The sequence below is a fragment of the Phoenix dactylifera genome, unplaced genomic scaffold (assembly GCF_009389715.1).
Source record: "Phoenix dactylifera cultivar Barhee BC4 unplaced genomic scaffold, palm_55x_up_171113_PBpolish2nd_filt_p 000195F, whole genome shotgun sequence".
NCBI lineage: Eukaryota > Viridiplantae > Streptophyta > Magnoliopsida > Arecales > Arecaceae > Phoenix > Phoenix dactylifera.
Genome location: NW_024067719.1, coordinates 524,612 through 541,186, shown reverse-complemented (window position 1 = coordinate 541,186; position 16,575 = coordinate 524,612). Strand labels below are relative to the sequence as shown.

At 46.7% G+C, this 16,575-nt stretch overlaps 1 protein-coding gene across 2 annotated transcripts; it reads right to left on the bottom strand.

Annotated features, from left to right (window-relative positions):
* Positions 1–9,162: 9,162 nt before the first annotated feature.
* LOC103698608 (phosphatidylinositol 4-phosphate 5-kinase 5-like) lies at positions 9,163–12,530 on the bottom strand. 2 transcript variants are annotated; one of them, XM_026801649.2, is made up of 3 exons: positions 11,591–12,530; positions 10,038–10,266; positions 9,163–9,943 (listed from the first exon to the last, which is right to left on the bottom strand). In XM_026801649.2, the coding sequence occupies exons 1-3, from the start codon at positions 12,406–12,408 to the stop codon at positions 9,902–9,904; spliced, it is 1,089 nt and encodes a 362-aa protein (XP_026657450.1). In that variant the 5' UTR covers positions 12,409–12,530; the 3' UTR covers positions 9,163–9,901. The 2 variants fall into 2 exon arrangements, with proteins under 2 accessions (XP_026657450.1, XP_008778859.2); XM_008780637.4 differs by having other exon boundaries at positions 9,176–9,947.
* Between the last annotated feature and the right edge of the window lie 4,045 nt (positions 12,531–16,575).

Below are 16,575 nucleotides of genomic sequence, written 5' to 3'. Positions count from 1 at the left end.
TTGGCCCACACCGGCCTCTGCCGTGGGCGAGACTTGCCGACTTGGCCCACACCGGCCTCCGCCAACAATACTCACCAGTACAGGGCAGTGGTCGGATGCAATTCGAGGGAGGTGGCGAATGAAGTAGTCTAGAAATTCTGGATCCAGTTGGTCGAAGCAAAAACTCTATCGATCGACTCCCATACGCGCGTCTGCCCCAGCCTGTTGTTGCAACAGGTGAACCTCGGGCCGATAAACCCTAGATACACCAACTCATTCATCTGGGTGAACTCTTCAAATTCCCTGACTTCAATCTTGTTGGTGAAGGTCCCCCCTGCTTCTCCTTTGGGTTGTCGATGCAGTTGAAGACACCTAGTATCATCACTGGGTGCCCTAGCTGGATCAGGCAGCCTCATTCCACAGCAACCTCCACTCCTTGTAGTTTGTACTGGAATAGGCGGCTAGTAGGACCCACTACATCCCGGCCCCCTCAGAGAGGACCTTCACCACTTGCTGGCAATTGTGGTGAAAAATGTCAATGGCGTAGCCTCCAAGTCTCCAGGTAACAAGAATACCCCCTGACAGCCTATGTGACTCAACCGCATAACTCCCCCACGATCTGGGAATGGTCTATCGAACACGCTGCAAACTAGCACCCAAGAGACAGGTCTCGACAAGGATGCAAATATCAAGGGCATGCACCTGAACCAGCCTGCGAAATGCGGGTCTGAATTATGGCTTCCCAATCTCCCGACAGTTCCATAGGAGTATCTTCATCAAGCTACGTGGGATTACGTTGTTGCCTCTAGCTCCGACACCCCTGCGGTCACCTCAAGTGCCTGACCCATTCTTACCCCAAGTCCCTGCAGGACCTGTTTCAACATGTGGGCTACCTCCCCGTGAGACGGCCCAACTTGGCCTGCTGCCAATACGGCCGTCTCTAGGCCTTGTCCCTTCCTCCCGTCCGGCTTGGTGGGGAGATCAGATGCCAGCCATTTGTCGCGGTCAGGCCTGCCCCGGTGTTCCACCTCCACACACTCACTGCCACCTCTCATCCCCGTCACAGTGTCATCCCTACCTGCAAGCTCCGTCGAGTCTATATGTCGTGGGAGTGAAGTGCCTCCTAAGTGCAGCGCCTGCCTCTGCCTCCGGTTGCCCCGGCTCAGACAAATTTGGACTGGGATCAGCCTCCCCGCACCATTGGTGAGAGGCTCCGACTCCGAAACCGACGAGCTCGTCTGGCCGGATGAGCCCTCACTGGGCACAAGCAGCCCGGGCTTGTGAGTGGACGGTCCAAGGGCCGCAGCGCTGACCTGGCCCTTCTTCGACGGGCTTTGGGCCTACTTTAGTGGACCCAGCCTGCTCCCTCCTGACGTGGCTCCCAAGTCGAGCCCATCAGCTTGGGCCTATTCTGTCCTAAAGGCACCTCGGGCCTAAGTCCATCCGCCCGAGTTGCGCACTGGCCCAAGAGCATCCTAGGCCCCAGCCCATTAGCCCGAGCCCTGCCCTGGCCCAGCAACACCTTGGGTCATGCCAAGCGTTTTGCCCAGCCCAGCCAATCCCAAAACCGAGTCATGGCAAGGCTGACTCAACTAGTTCGCAAGCCGAGCCGAGTCGCCATGGAACAGCTCCCCCCTCGCTGTTGCCGCCGTTGAGTTGCCGTCCGAGGCTGACTTCACCAGAGATGCCTGGCATGCCACTTTCTTAGGCTTGCGCCATCCCTCGGTATCTGGCAAGGGCTCGGCTGCGCACGACGGGATCTGCGGCAAACTTGTTCCTAGATTGGTGGTGTTCACCGTCCAAGTCGGCTCAGGTGCCGACTGATGAAATTAAGAAATTGCCGGAACCTTCGCTCTACTGTTAGCTGGCTCTAAACCTACTCGTTCATCTTCCTCATTCCTCCCTTTCCATGGGTCTCCTGTTGCTGGCGGACGCGCCTCGCCACCATCCAGGAGCCGAAGACCTTCTGGCTCTGCGCCTCCTCCTCCGCCACTGACTGCTCAAGAGGATCCTAGATCCCACCGCCGGCCAGCTTCTCTCCCGCTCGGGCACGGTGGCACTCCTCCCCCGGGTGCCCGATCCAAACACAGACGCTAGCTACACAGGGTTGGCAGGTCTTCATAGATGAAGGCCTACCATATCTTCTTCGTGCTTCCTTGAATGAAGGTACCTGGGCGGAGCAGATTGGAGGCGTCAACTTCGATCTACACCCTCGCATAGTTGGCCCGCCTGATACGGTCTAAAACACCGTCCAACTCCAGGGGCTTTCCTCCCAGCGACGCGATGTCGAGGATCATCGCCTTCTCCCAAAGTTCCAGCGGGAGATTTGGGAGTCGGAGCCACAGGGTGGTCCGATTCACCGCGTTGTCGCTAGGGATGAAATCCGGCCTCCAAGCTTCCACGGCCAGCAGCTGGCCGGCCACCCACCATGGGCCGCCAACTAGTGCCACCTCCCGGTCGGCCTTGGAGCAGAAATGCAGAGTGGAAACCTCCTCCGCCATCGGGATGCACTTGACCTCGTAGTCGAGTTTTCCCCAAGATCAGAACTCCCGAACTAGCCACTTCGGCGGCACATGCCTCCCCAAGCACCGGACGAGCACCGTCCTCGTTTCCCACATCTCTCGCACCTTCGCTATTCGTTCCGGTGGGATTCGCAGCACCTCGGGGAACTGGGGTTGGACGATCACTAGTTCCTCCGCCGAGATCCTCTAGGTTGACCAGATCTGCTGCCATGATGTGGCCCCTGAGCCCACCTCCGACCATGACAGGGCCACGCCCCCCCCCCCCCCCCCCCCCCCCCCCCTTCCTTTCGCCTTCCCTTGCCAGCCTCACCTTGCGCCGGGGCCCATGCCGGCCACGTTATTCATTGTGGTTTCAGCCATCGCTCCCTCCCTCTCCCTCTCTCGCCAGTCTGGGTGGAGTCAAATTACTGGGTTGTTCGACTCGGTTGCAATGGTTGGTGTTGGGGGGAAAAATAGACCACCCCACACGTACAATTAAAGCACCCAAATCTGACAACAAGCCTGAGCTCACCATACAGGCCGAGCTCATCATGCAGGCCGAGCTCAGAGAGCCGAGCCGAGCTCATCATGCAGGCCGAGCTCAGAAGCTGCCGAGCATAGCAGGCCGAGCACAGAAGGCCGAGCACAGCAGGCCGAGACCAAAAGGCTGAGCTGACCTCAGAAGGCCGACCTCGTCGTCTATATGCTGCGGCCATCCCCTGCAGCAGCCTCACCGCACCATGCTTTACTTGCCGGCCACGCCACGACATATTAATCAGGAACCATACCCTGCTACGACTGTCAACGCCTCACCATTCTCAAGAATGTACTGCACTGCGCGCCACAAGCAAGCTCTGGCTACACGCCATCTCCTCCCATGATGGAAACGGGCCATCCACGGTAACCCATTAATTCGTCTAGTCACATCACAGGTAACCCTGCCACTCTCCCTATAAAAGGGGAGCTTCTCCCTCTAAAAAGGGGGCTGGAGGCTTCTTCCTCCCAAGGGAGGCTTTGGACTTGGAAATACAGTCCCTCTCCTTCTCCAAAATTAAGCCCCCCTCTGACTTAAGCATCGGAGGGCCGGCGCCGGAAAACCCGGCCACCGGCTTTTTGCAGGCCCCCCACGGAGGACGCCGCTCGCCGACGGATCGCCGCCCGCCAATGTTCGCCGGAGCTCCTCCTCCTCGGTTCGCGGCCGCCCCCGGGTCCAATTTCCAGCAACAGTTGGCGCTAGAGGAAGGGACCGAGTTGTGGCCATGAAACTAAGGAGCAGAGGAGTCTCTGATACCTCCCGGCATCATGCTCCAAGCCCCGGGCGCTCAGTCCAGAATCCACCACCAAGACCTCCGGCAGATCAAGCTCCACAAGTCCAACCCGAGCACTTCGACGCGCTAGTGCAGCAAGTCCAAGCGCTAGCCATTGCAGCCCAAAGCCAGCAACAAGTGGAGGCTCCTCCTGTGCCGCCTCCACGGGTTCATGTTAAGCAGAGGAAGAAACTTTCTCCCGAGCTATCTCGAATCAGGCATGGCTCCCGCTACAACGACGTACGTGGGGGCAACTAGTGAGAAGTAGTAGCAAAAGTCTCACATCAACGAGTTGGAGGGAAAGAGAAATAAAAGCTGAGGTCTGGAGAAGGAGAGTTATGTACTCCCTCCTCATGGGTGTAAGTCCTTACGACGGCGCTCGTGACGTTGCTCTCCTTCAGAGCGTCGCCATCACCGAAGCCCCGGCCGTGCACAGACGGCTGCCGAGCTCATGCAGGCCGAGCCGAGCTCAGAAGGCCGAGCTCGTCATCCACATGCTGCAGCCACGACCTGCAGCAGTCTCATCCAGGCCGAGCTCATGCAGGCCGAGCTCAGAAGGCCGAGACCAGAAGGCTGCTGAGCTCATAAGCCCGAGCTCAGAAGCCCGAGTGCAGAACACCCCTCCCAGAAAATCGAGCCAAAGAAGGCCAGTGCTGAGCCAATTCCTGAGGGACTTCGAAGCTCGAGAGCCATCAAAATATCTCCAAAAGGTACAGGATGCCACTTTGGCTTCAAATAATTTCAATATTTCATCTATTTTCAGGTCGGAGAATCCAAAAAACGACCTACGGGTATCCCTATCTCCAACGTCGCCCCGCTCCAAATAAGGGCGCACGATCGCCAACGAAATCCATCTCCTGTATGTATCTCCAATGATGCCCCGACTAAATTCGGGATGCCCCGACTAAGTTCGGGATGCCCCGAGTGTCGACAGTGCGTGCCCAGACCCCTCGACACTTCGGGAAGACGGGGTAGTACCTTCGCGGCCCTCCGTGGCGCTCAACACCAACAACGGGGTAGTACCTTCACGGCCCCCCGTAGCGCCTCCTCGACTAAGGTCGAGATGCCCCGAGTGTCGACAGTGCGTGCCCAGACCCCTCGACACTTCGGGAAGACGGGGTAGTACCTTCGCGGCCCTCCGTGGCGCTCAACACCAACAACGGGGTAGTACCTTCGCGGCCCCCCGTAGCGCCTCCTCGACTAAGGTCGAGATGCCCCGAGTGTCGACAGTGCGTGCCCAGACCCCTCGACACTTCGGGAAGACGGGGTAGTACCTTCGCGGCCCTCCGTGGCGCTCAACACCAACAACGGGGTAGTACCTTCGCGGCCCCCCGTAGCGCCTCCTCGACTAAGGTCGAGATGCCCCGAGTGTCGACAGTGCGTGCCCAGACCCCTCGACACTTCGGGAAGACGGGGTAGTACCTTCGCGGCCCTCCGTGGCGCTCAACACCAACAACGGGGTAGTACCTTCGCGGCCCCCCGTAGCGCCTCCTCGACTAAGGTCGAGATGCCCCGACGAGTCGACAGTGAGCCCGAGCTCCCTCGACCTCGGGATGACGGGGTAGTACCTTCGCGGCCCCCCGAAACGTTCGTGATTGACAACAAAGCACCCTCAAAATGTTCGTGGATAACAACAAAGCAACGCCCACACAGATCTCCAATGCTGGGAGAAGTGCGACGCGGAAGATCTGCCGCATCGTCTCGACGTTCTCGAGAGCTGAGTCGACCACAAGCCAAAGAAGGCTGCTGAGTCGACCTGAAGCACTTGACTCCAACTGCATGAGAGGTACACCCTACTTGGCATGCACATCTCCATATATATTTGGCTATGTCACAGGATGATCAACGACTGGACTACTTCCTTCGTCCGAGCCAAAAAGCAGCTCGAACCCGGAAGTCGGGGGGTAGTGTTGGGGGGAAAAATAGACCACCCCACACGTACAATTAAAGCACCCAAATCTGACAACAAGCCTGAGCTCACCATACAGGCCGAGCTCATCATGCAGGCCGAGCTCAGAGAGCCGAGCCGAGCTCATCATGCAGGCCGAGCTCAGAAGCTGCCGAGCATAGCAGGCCGAGCACAGAAGGCCGAGCATAGCAGGCCGAGACCAAAAGGCTGAGTTGACCTCAGAAGGCCGACCTCGTCGTCTATATGCTGCGGCCATCCCCTGCAGCAGCCTCACCGCACCATGCTTTACTTGCCGGCCACGCCACGACATATTAATCAGGAACCATACCCTGCTACGACTGTCAACGCCTCACCATTCTCAAGAATGTACTGCACTGCGCGCCACAAGCAAGCTCTGGCTACACGCCATCTCCTCCCATGATGGAAACGGGCCATCCACGGTAACCCATTAATTCGTCTAGTCACATCACAGGTAACCCTGCCACTCTCCCTATAAAAGGGGAGCTTCTCCCTCTAAAAAGGGGGCTGGAGGCTTCTTCCTCCCAAGGGAGGCTTTGGACTTGGAAATACAGTCCCTCTCCTTCTCCAAAATTAAGCCCCCCTCTGACTTAAGCATCGGAGGGCCGGCGCCGGAAAACCCGGCCACCGGCTTTTTGCAGGCCCCCCACGGAGGACGCCGCTCGCCGACGGATCGCCGCCCGCCAATGTTCGCCGGAGCTCCTCCTCCTCGGTTCGCGGCCGCCCCCGGGTCCAATTTCCAGCAACAGTTGGACTGGTAGAATAACCTATTTAAGATTCATTATGGCAAAGGCTGAAGAACTAACTTTCTCCTATCAGTTAATAAAGGATATATGATTGCTTGGCTCGCCAATCTAACTATGGAGACTTTCTACTGAGACCGGGGGATGTACTTCATGTTGATCTTCTTCAAATTATAAAGGTTGATGCATATGTAGTTGGCTTTCATGGACATCATTAGCCTCTGTAACATCTTGCTAGTTTTTCTTTCAGTTAAGATTTTCTTATCTGAATGTCCCCAAAAAATAAATAAAGAATATACATAGTACGTAAATCATTTTCATTGACCTAGGAACTAAATATGAGAATTTCTTAGTGGTCCTAGAAATTTTGAGGAAGACTATCATTGCACGCTATCATGCAAGTAACAGTAAAACCATAAAATAGATTTTGCTAATTCAAATCTGTCTATAAAAGAAATAAGATTGCGAGCACTATGTACCTTACATCTAAATTATATGCTAAAAAGTGACAATTTTGAGCTCGTGGAACAAAAATATAGCTCGAAATATATAATTGGATAGTATCTCTTCAGACTTTAAGTTCAAAACTCAAAACGATTTGCAGCACCATCTTGCGTTTTTGCTTTTATACTTTTTTTCTCCTTGTCCCCGGAGATCCCATTGTAGGCGTTTGAACATTCCGGCGTTCTTGCCGTGTTTGTATGCATTGAAGATGAACCATAAATGCACCAATGCCAGACTCCCTCAATGCCACCGCCTAAGAACATTAGGTAGAAATTGGAAAGCAGTGTCTCCTGATCCTTCTTGATGAGGGAGGCCAATTAATCTTGCATACCTTCGCCATATTAATACAATGACAAAATAATGTGATAGCTAATTTGGCATTCCCACGCCAGCAAAGCTACTGCCCTGATAATGCCAAGTCAATTAACCATGGATATGTGACTCAAAACTTCTTTTCGCACATGGCAATGCTAGTCAGAAATCCCATAAGTAAAATACTGGCGTATGAAAAGTTATATCTTATACCATATGCATCACGTCAACAGTGCATCACACCAATCCGATTTCAACACACCACAACCTAGGCCTCAGCAAAAATTAGGAAAAAAGAAAACCGAGCACTCGGCTCGCTCTTCTGATAAAAAATTTCCAAAAAAATCTGCTCGCTCATATGTCAAAATAGGGTTGGTGTGGTGCCCCACTGACATGGTGCATATAGCGTAAGATATAATTTGTCCGTAGCAATGTTGTCCTCTATCAATGTTCTAAAACTTTTTTTCTTTTTTACTAGTAAATAATAAGACACGGCTTAAAAGTAAATAGCCCAGCTCAAAAATCTGCATTTAAATAAACAAACACCTGAGCACCTGGCTCACTTGCCCTACGGCCTTCTAGTTAAGAGTTCGGAGAGAGATGATATCTATCAATTTTCATTCCCCGGAGAAGGCCCTGATTTCATGGACATGGGCTTGGTCTGCCCATGATTCCACGTTAAGGACTGGCCTAGATGGGTAAATAGCTCTAACCTCCCCAGTCAACAAAAGAGAAAGAAAAGAAGAAAAACGGACAAATCACCATAAAAAATACTATAATCAAATTTTTGATTCTTCCTCTTAAATTCATTAACCAGACCAAAATATTTCTGAACCATTCAAAGTTAGTTTCGTACTAAAAAATAAAGTTATTGTCTTCTACTGTCGGATTGGCAAAAATATTGACCCTTCCAAGCCCAGACACAGCCCACCCATGTTCTCCCAACGTGACGCCCCAAGACATGCAATCGAAGTTTTTTTCTCAATAAATAGATAAATAAATAAATAAATATAAATTAAAAAAAGATATATAATCATAGCTCAACTAGAATCTTATCACGTATCTGACTTATCTAATCCATTAGCTGATGTAACAGAAATTTAGTTCCACATCTCCGTAACACCCGATAGCTACTGAAAACTATTTTAATGGATAGAATGACGAATAAGTCACTTATGAGTTCAAGGAATATTTAAGAAGAGCCGTGTACTCTTTGACGACTTCCTGCACGAGCAAAATATTACGTGACCACAAGTACTCAAAACATTAATCACATCAGCCAACATTAAAGGGACCACTGCATTACCAAATTCTTAATCCTTGCTGCCAAGAACCTGACCCAACTATGATACAGTCAGCACTCTAGCCTATACTTTTCTTGGGAACCCTAAATCAATTTAGTTCAACCTCAGATGTCAAGACAAAGTTTCTCAGCCCCATTTGGAGGAGCCATTGGCAGTAGAGGTTTTCGAAATATAACTTTTATAAAAAAATTTTTTGCTATTTGATAACTATATTTCTAAAATACTGTAGAACTTTAACATGCGTTTGCTAGACAAACTGAGAAAGTATTACAAACTGACTATAAAAAATATTACATAGTATTGTAAAAAAAAACATAATAAAATATAATATATATTAATCCATAAATATATGATATAGTATACCAACCATTGTGATTTAAATATATGGTCCACATTGAGCTGAGGGAAGTTTTGTGCACAGGCAAGCTTTTAGTTGAGGATGTTGGATAGGCATGGCCAATATAAACAGAAGGAAACATATGACCATCCTTCAGAAAATTTGGAGGCTTTCAAGTTCGAGTCACCATCAATGAACGGCAAGTCCACTGTACTTGCATTGGGCCATGGAAACCACTATTATTTAACACACTAACATCTCATGCAAGCAACCAAGTTCAACTATCTCATGTAATCAAACTCCACCATTCACTTTCTCAATGGCATAAACAGGGGCGTGCAGGTGAGAGTGGTTGAATCAGAGAAATTTTTCTGGGATAAAGGGAAAAGGAGCAGTTAATCTTATACGCGACAATATAAAATAAGTGGTCCAGTTGCAATAGGAGAAAAGGTGACACATTGTAGTTGTCAGATGCAGAAGCCAAGGTTAGAAGAATGAGTGAACAGCAGTAACTAAGAGAAATGAGGAGCCATGAATACTTGAGTGTGCACATCCAAACCCAATCACTATTGAGCACATGGGATCACACCCCCACTTGTAGATTAAATTTAAAATCTAGAAACTGTAGAAAACACAAAGAACTGCAGAAGTTGCATTAAAAAGCTCGCCCAAAACATACGCATAAGAAATTATGTACATGTTACAGTCAAGAGGGGACCGCAGTATGCATTCCAGAACCCAGATATCCAAAATTGTGAGCCTACCTCTTATTCTCAAACCCAGGCAAGTATTTGCCGTGCCTGGTTGCAAACTCTGAGACTGGCGATTATTAAGTATTTATATGTACAATTTAAGCAAAAGCTTGGCCCTAAACATTGGTGTCACAGAACTTTCCATCCATCCGGTTCTGCACAGCTTTGATTGCAGCAACTCGGGCAGCAGTCGCTGCTCTATTAGCAGATGTTACTGCCTTGTTTACTTGTTCATCTACCCGGGGTACGAGAATAGCATTCTCCGCAGCCTTTCGAGCTGCCTAGTGCAATAAAAAAAATCGAGCCTTTAGAACACAATGTTATAAGAACATGAATGGGAAAAATGGAAACCCAAGTGTAGGCTTGTATACCCGAAGGGCCTGATGGATAGCCTGGTTTGATGGTGGTAAGGGGCTCATTAGAATTCCACTGTCCCACCCTCCAGATCTTATGTCACCATTATGGAATGTATATGCTCCAAACCCCTGTTTCTTCCCTTCGTGCCATGAACCCTCATAGCAGTGACCATTAGCAAAGTTATAGACTCCAAATCCATGGATCTTGTCACCAAAGTACTCTCCAGAGTACCGATCACCATTCCTATAACAGCAAGCAATAAAAGCATAAGATCTATAACAGGCTAAAATCCACAGGACTTAGTAACAGTGAAACTTTCTGCAGAACAAGTCTCCATATAATTCAAGACAGTTCTAAGGTCCAGATAGAAAAGAACAAAATTACAGTAGGAACTAGGATAAGTCACTGAGATAAAAGGGAATATTCGTGATAGCATTCATGGTCAGTTTGGATATATTATAGTAAAAAAGGGAACAAATGTTTATGATAAAGCGCCAAAAGTACTTTCACACTCATAACCTCAAAAGAAAGCACAGAACTTAGCCTCAGGGTTTACCTTCATGATTAAACAGAACAAATAAAGACAGCATACTTGGTTCAGGAAAATGAAGAAGCAAGCACACTCAAGCTACTTAACAATAACGGCTCTATGCCAAAAATAACAATGTGCCAACAGAAAAAAGTGATTTCATCTTGTTCTAAACTTCAACAAAAAAGACTGAAATTTGTGACAAAGACACTAGAGTCCTGCAAACCATATACCACTAATAACTAAACTCCCCCACCAAAGAAAAGGAGAAGAAGATCGCAAGTAGCGGGAAGGGGGAAAAAAAAGAAAAAAATGTATCTCTCCTCCACCTGGATAGCTTTATGAGTCTGATTCTAAGCAACCCCAAATATTCAGGTTTAAAATCGTCCTGTCATCTAGAGTTCCTCTGAAAGTGCATCAGAAAGAGCAAGAAAAGAATATTGATGATGTTTTCCCATAAGCAGGATGAGTTATTCTAACAGAAAAAAATAAAGATTCTTGGATTTTATTTATGCATAATGTGTTGAGGTCAACAGGATCATAAAAACATAAGATAATATCAGGTACCAACAAATGGTAGAACAAATCCAGCTAAAGTATACCAAATTCTATGCAACTGAAATAAATCTAAATTTTTTACAACATCCAGGTGGGTATCAGCCATTGCGAAGGTGGAATGATCAGGAAAAATAAGAACAACTAACCCAGGTTTTAGTCAAGCAAGAAAAAAAACCAGCCTCCTTCGGGCACATATTCTACTGTTCCATTAGTTCTGGTCAACAGCAAAAAGTATGACTTTCCAATACCAAGAACACCGAAACTTTACAATTTCCACTCACATGGTGCCCAAATGAATTTTGTTCTAAAAAGACATTCAAATTATCAACACCGTAACAAACAGTAACATTCAATTCACAAAATTAATCAATAAAAGCATAAAGACTTCAAAATCTAGCGGAGGACAGCAATACTCATAGAACCAAAAAAAAAATACTAACTCTCTAGCGAAGCAATTTGACAGCAATCAGTAACGGTTACCTGAATTGATAGTATCCGAGGCCATGCTTCACCCCGCACTTGAATTCCCCTGCATAGCAGCTCCCGTCGGAACAAGTCTGCATTCCCACACCATGGCTCTGCCCGCTGAACCACTCTCCGGCGTAGCTATCCCCGGAGTAGAACCGGTACAACCCGAAGCCATGCCGCAGGCCCTGCCGGTACTGCCCCCGGTACCGGCTACCCCTCGACCAGTTCTCGATCCCATACCCATCATACTTACCATCAACCCAGTCCCCTTCATACCTCCCCTTGTCGAAGAAATTATAGACGCCGCTCCCGTTGCAGCGCCCCTTGTGGAACTCCCCCTCGTAGAAATCGCCGTTGCTGTAGAATTCCACCCCTTCTCTGACCATCTTCCCGTTGATTTTTCTCTTCTTCGACTCCCGGTCGCCATCGCCGATGAACCACTGCACCGACTCGCCTCGCTGGACCCCGAGGCAGCGGAGAGTGAGGAAGCGGGACTGGCGAGCGGCGATGTACGCGAGTGAGACCACAACGGCGGCGAGGAGGAGGTTGCTGAGGAGGGTGGTGTCGTCACGTAGGTGGACGAGGACGACGAAGAGGAAGAGGAAGAAGATGAGGGGAAGCAAGGCCGGAAGTAGTGGGCGGCAGGGGAGGTGGGGGCGGCCCCTTCCACGGAGGTGGTGGGGTTTCCTCTCGTCGGAGTCATCGACGTCGGCGGCGGCGGCCTCGTCGACGGTGGAGAGGATGTTGACGGAGGAGCGGAGGGTCGGGGAGCGAAGAAGCGAGGAAGGGGTCCGCGTGAGCTTGGCTCCGTGGCCCTTCTGCGCCTTCATTTACGGCGGCGGCTAGATTGAATCCCCGGCTACTGAGATCGCCGGTGGCGAGAGTTGGGTATCATCGCTGGAAAAAGAGACAGAGTGCAGTGAGAGGATGGCGCGAGGCTTTGGGAGGGGTTCCATACTACCATTCCGGCTTTTCTTGGGGCGACGCCTACTAAGAAGAAATCTCAGCCGTCCGATCAAATAACGCCGGATTGGTTATAAATGGAATTACGAAGAGGCAATAATTTCGGATCTACATTCCTTTCTCGGCAATGTCGGCATGTAATATCGGATCCAAGGACACGTTTGACTCGACCGGTCGAACTGGTTGTGGTCCGATTTCAAAAGAAATGGTTTGATTTTGATTAGGGTCAGGCAAACCACGTGACCCTGCAACTGCGGTTTTTTTCCGTTCCAGTCAAGCCGAGACCGTCCGGCCCCGTCTGATCGATAATATCATTTTGCTGACCAAATGATCCTGGCTGTCCGGATTGGATAAGGATGATATCTGAAATTGAGGATCTGCTGAGGCTGGCGGCGAGAGCGGGACTGGATTTGTTTTACCAAAAATAAAGGCTCCAATACTGGGTTTAGAGGAAAATTAGTAATCGACGTCTAATTGGAGGTGATTATGTTTAAATAAGGTAAAATTTGTCAAAGACTTAGGGTTAATTTATTAATGCGTAAAATATTTGGCAACACCGACTGTGCATGACTAAAAGAAGATTACCAGTATCCGTCGGAAGATTTTTTTTCTCCCCCCTTTTCTTTTTTTTACTTTTTTTTTATGAAACATGTTTTTTTTTTTTTTTTTTTTTTTACTTTCAATGAAAACTTTGGAATGATTAGACTTCGAGTGAAACTTACCCCTAAAGAAAAATTATATAAAAAGCCATTTTTTCTCAACTAAATACAACTAGCCATAGTATATTATAAAATTTATATTATCCATATCCAAACCCATTTAAAATCACTACCCAAATGCATTCTAAATCCAATTAAAATTTTACTTAAAAGTCTCAAACCTGTGCCATCAAAAAACGGTTGGATATCCAAACCCACCGGATTAATATAAATAAGTTTGTAGTTTAGTGCTAAAGGTAGAGACTTTGAGGTTGGAGGTTCAAATCCCCTAATACTATATATATATATATATATATATATATATATATATATATATATATAGAGAGAGAGAGAGAGAGAGAGAGAGAGAGAGAGAGAGAGAGAATCAGATTTGGGTAGCAAGTACAAAGGGGCAATCTCAAATGCTATCGGGTATTAATTTTAAATCCCAAACCCGCCCTAAACTTTATAGGGTTTTGCTAAGTAGATCCTATTATGGTTCAAGATGGATAAAATTTCTGAAAAAATCCACCCGACGGCCATTCATAAAAATGACAAGTTTTATATATGAATTATAGCCTTCAACAAATGTTCTCATTTACTGGTTTGGCCAATACGCTAGCTTGAGTGGTTGAATTGGATTTTGTTGACTAGGTTAAAGTTCTAAGCTTAAAGGTTGAGCCATGTAGCAAAAATAGTAAGGTTTAGCTAGCCATGCACATTAGGCATCTCCTTGCACCCTACCTCTAAAAATGACTGCACTCATCATCAAATGGCCCTTGCTCCAATGGTCACATGGTCATTGGTCATATTTCTTTTCTTAGGAATATGGATTCAAGTCTTGCATGATGCATCTTCAAGAATTAGAGTTGGATGATTATAATGTGTTGTTGCATCTTCTGACTACTGATATGGATCACTTGAGGTCAATCTACAAAACAACAATAGGTCAGCGAACTTGTCGGAGATAGCTTCAGCAAGGCCCTCCAATGCTTAAGCTAGAAAGAGGATGTCTTATAGAGAAAAGAGAAGGAACACAATGATAATGAGAAAATCGGAGACCTCTGGTTTGTTGGGAATTGTATCCTAAGAGTCAATCGTCAGTGCGCTGATGATTAAATTTTGTAAATAAATTGACAAATTAATAAAATGTTATTTGGCATTGTTCATCATTTCATTGTACATCTTCAAATGAACGAAGTCTATAGGACTTGTTTTATGATAAAGGAGGATTTATCTTCAAGTCCTTAAAACTGTTCGCGATCAAATGATATGCTGTTACTAGGACGACAGCATTATCGAGATTAGGTCGTTGTGTGACATATACGTTGGTTGTCCTCTTAACCAAGGAGTGTGGAGACACTGATATATCACAGAGGTGAAGTGTAGGAGTACATTTCACTGAACGTGACCAATTCCGAAATGCTCTACTGTCAAGAGATGTTCCGAGTGGATATGGGTATAAGTTTGGCCCTCTGACCTGAAACTGCAATCTGTGACTAGCAAGCAACTCACTGTACTTTGGTACCAGACTACCTGAATTTCTAATTCAGTGACGGAAGGTCACTGGGTATAGTCAAGTACTTGCGTAGTCAGTTGTGAGTCAAGATGGAATTGACCCCTTCTGGAACAGTTTTAATGCCTTGTGTTCAATTTAGCAAAACCTTGGCCAGGGTAATCCTTGTGAGAAGTCACAGGATTTCTAAAGTTGAATCACATCATGGATGCACTTATTACAGAGGTGACAGAACTCTGAAGTCATCCTGGCATTTAGGAGTCATAGGGACACATTATACGTTAACCATAGTCCAAGGGTTTTTGAATGTTGCTTTACGATCATTCGTCCTATCCGGACGTCGGGTACCATTGCTAAATGGTCATTTCGATTAGTACAAAAAGTTGTTCTTGTGCTACCGGCTTAGGTTCGAACCTATGGGGTCACACGCATAGAAGTTTCTAGGATGATCAAATGGCAGATTAATGATTAAAAATCATTCAGGGGTAGTTTGGTCAATTCGATTGACAAAATTATCCTAAGCAAAAGTTGCATTAAAATAATTATTAAATTATTGGAGGGTTAATTAGTAATTGGATTACTAATAAATTCAATTTGATTGAATTATTGGACTTTAATTAAGCCAAATTGAATTAGATTCAATTTGGGCTAAATTAGGGTTTGACTCTAGTCAATTAAGAGTCATTATTATGAAGAATTAAGTGGAATTAATTGCAATTGGATTGCAATTCGGCTGAATTAATGAGCCAAATCAATTTGGGTTCGACCCAAATTAATTTAGGTTCATGATTGGGTCAATTTGATTAAACCAATATTTGTGCGGATTTTAAAGACCACATGTCATCGTAGGATGAATATGACTTAAGTCATGTTCACACTATGCGGACTTTAAAGTCCACATGGCATCGTAGGATGCATGCTTCCAAATCAATTAATTCTCCTAATGAGATTAGGAATCCTAATGTGATTAGAAAATTAATCAATTGATTAAGTGGACACATGTCATGCATCTATGAGCACAAGGATTGGACACTTGGCATTAATCCAAGGGTGGGTTATAGTCCCATACTCCTAATAAGATTAGGAGAAGTCCTAAACCCAATCTATAAAAGGATAGCAAGAGAGACATTATGAATCAATTCTCTCCTCTTCCTCTCCACGCCAAGGGTTTAGTGATTATGATTTTTTAAGAACTTAGAGTTCTGAAAAAATTCAGAAAAGGGTCACTTCATTTCTTCTCCTCTTCTCCTTCTTCATCTTCTTCCTTCATCTCATAAGATCAATCAAAGGTTGATTGATTTTAGGAAGAACAAAATCAGCCACAGCAGGGTTCTGTGCAAGCTAGCACTTCCGCGGGATCAGATCAACCCGGAGCTTCGCGTGGATCATCCGTAGAGGCCAGATATGTGTGTGGCTGCGAGGCTCGACTTTCAGATCTTCAAATCCAACCTCTTCATCATAAGGTATGAGATTTATTTTATCTTAGTTAGGTTTAGAACTTAACAAGGATTGCTGATTTTCTAATTCTATGATTAATCATGCTTATAGTTATTTTTACATAAATAGTTTTAAACGTTCCTATAATTTATTTTTGAGATATGATCTCCCTTTCATGCTTGGAATTAAAGAGTTTAATTCTATCTTTCCGCTGTATTTTTCTGAAAATTTTTAAAATTACATGCATGCAAAAACCGGCTTTTCCCTTCAATTGGTATCAGAGCCAGGTTGAATGTTTAAACAATTTATGCTTAAAATAATTGTAATTAAATCTGAGATTTATAAATATATTTAGATCAGATCTAAAGAAGATTTATGAATGA

Coding starts and splice junctions, on each gene's coding strand:
- LOC103698608 (XM_008780637.4), bottom strand. CDS start 12,408: ATGAAGGCGCAGAAGGGCCACGGAGCCAAGCTCACGCGGACCCCTTCC. Junction 10,267..11,590: donor CTCGGATACTATCAATTCAG/GTAACCGTTACT, acceptor TTGCTGTTATAG/GAATGGTGATCGGTACTCTG. Junction 9,948..10,037: donor CTATCCATCAGGCCCTTCGG/GTATACAAGCCT, acceptor TTATTGCACTAG/GCAGCTCGAAAGGCTGCGGA.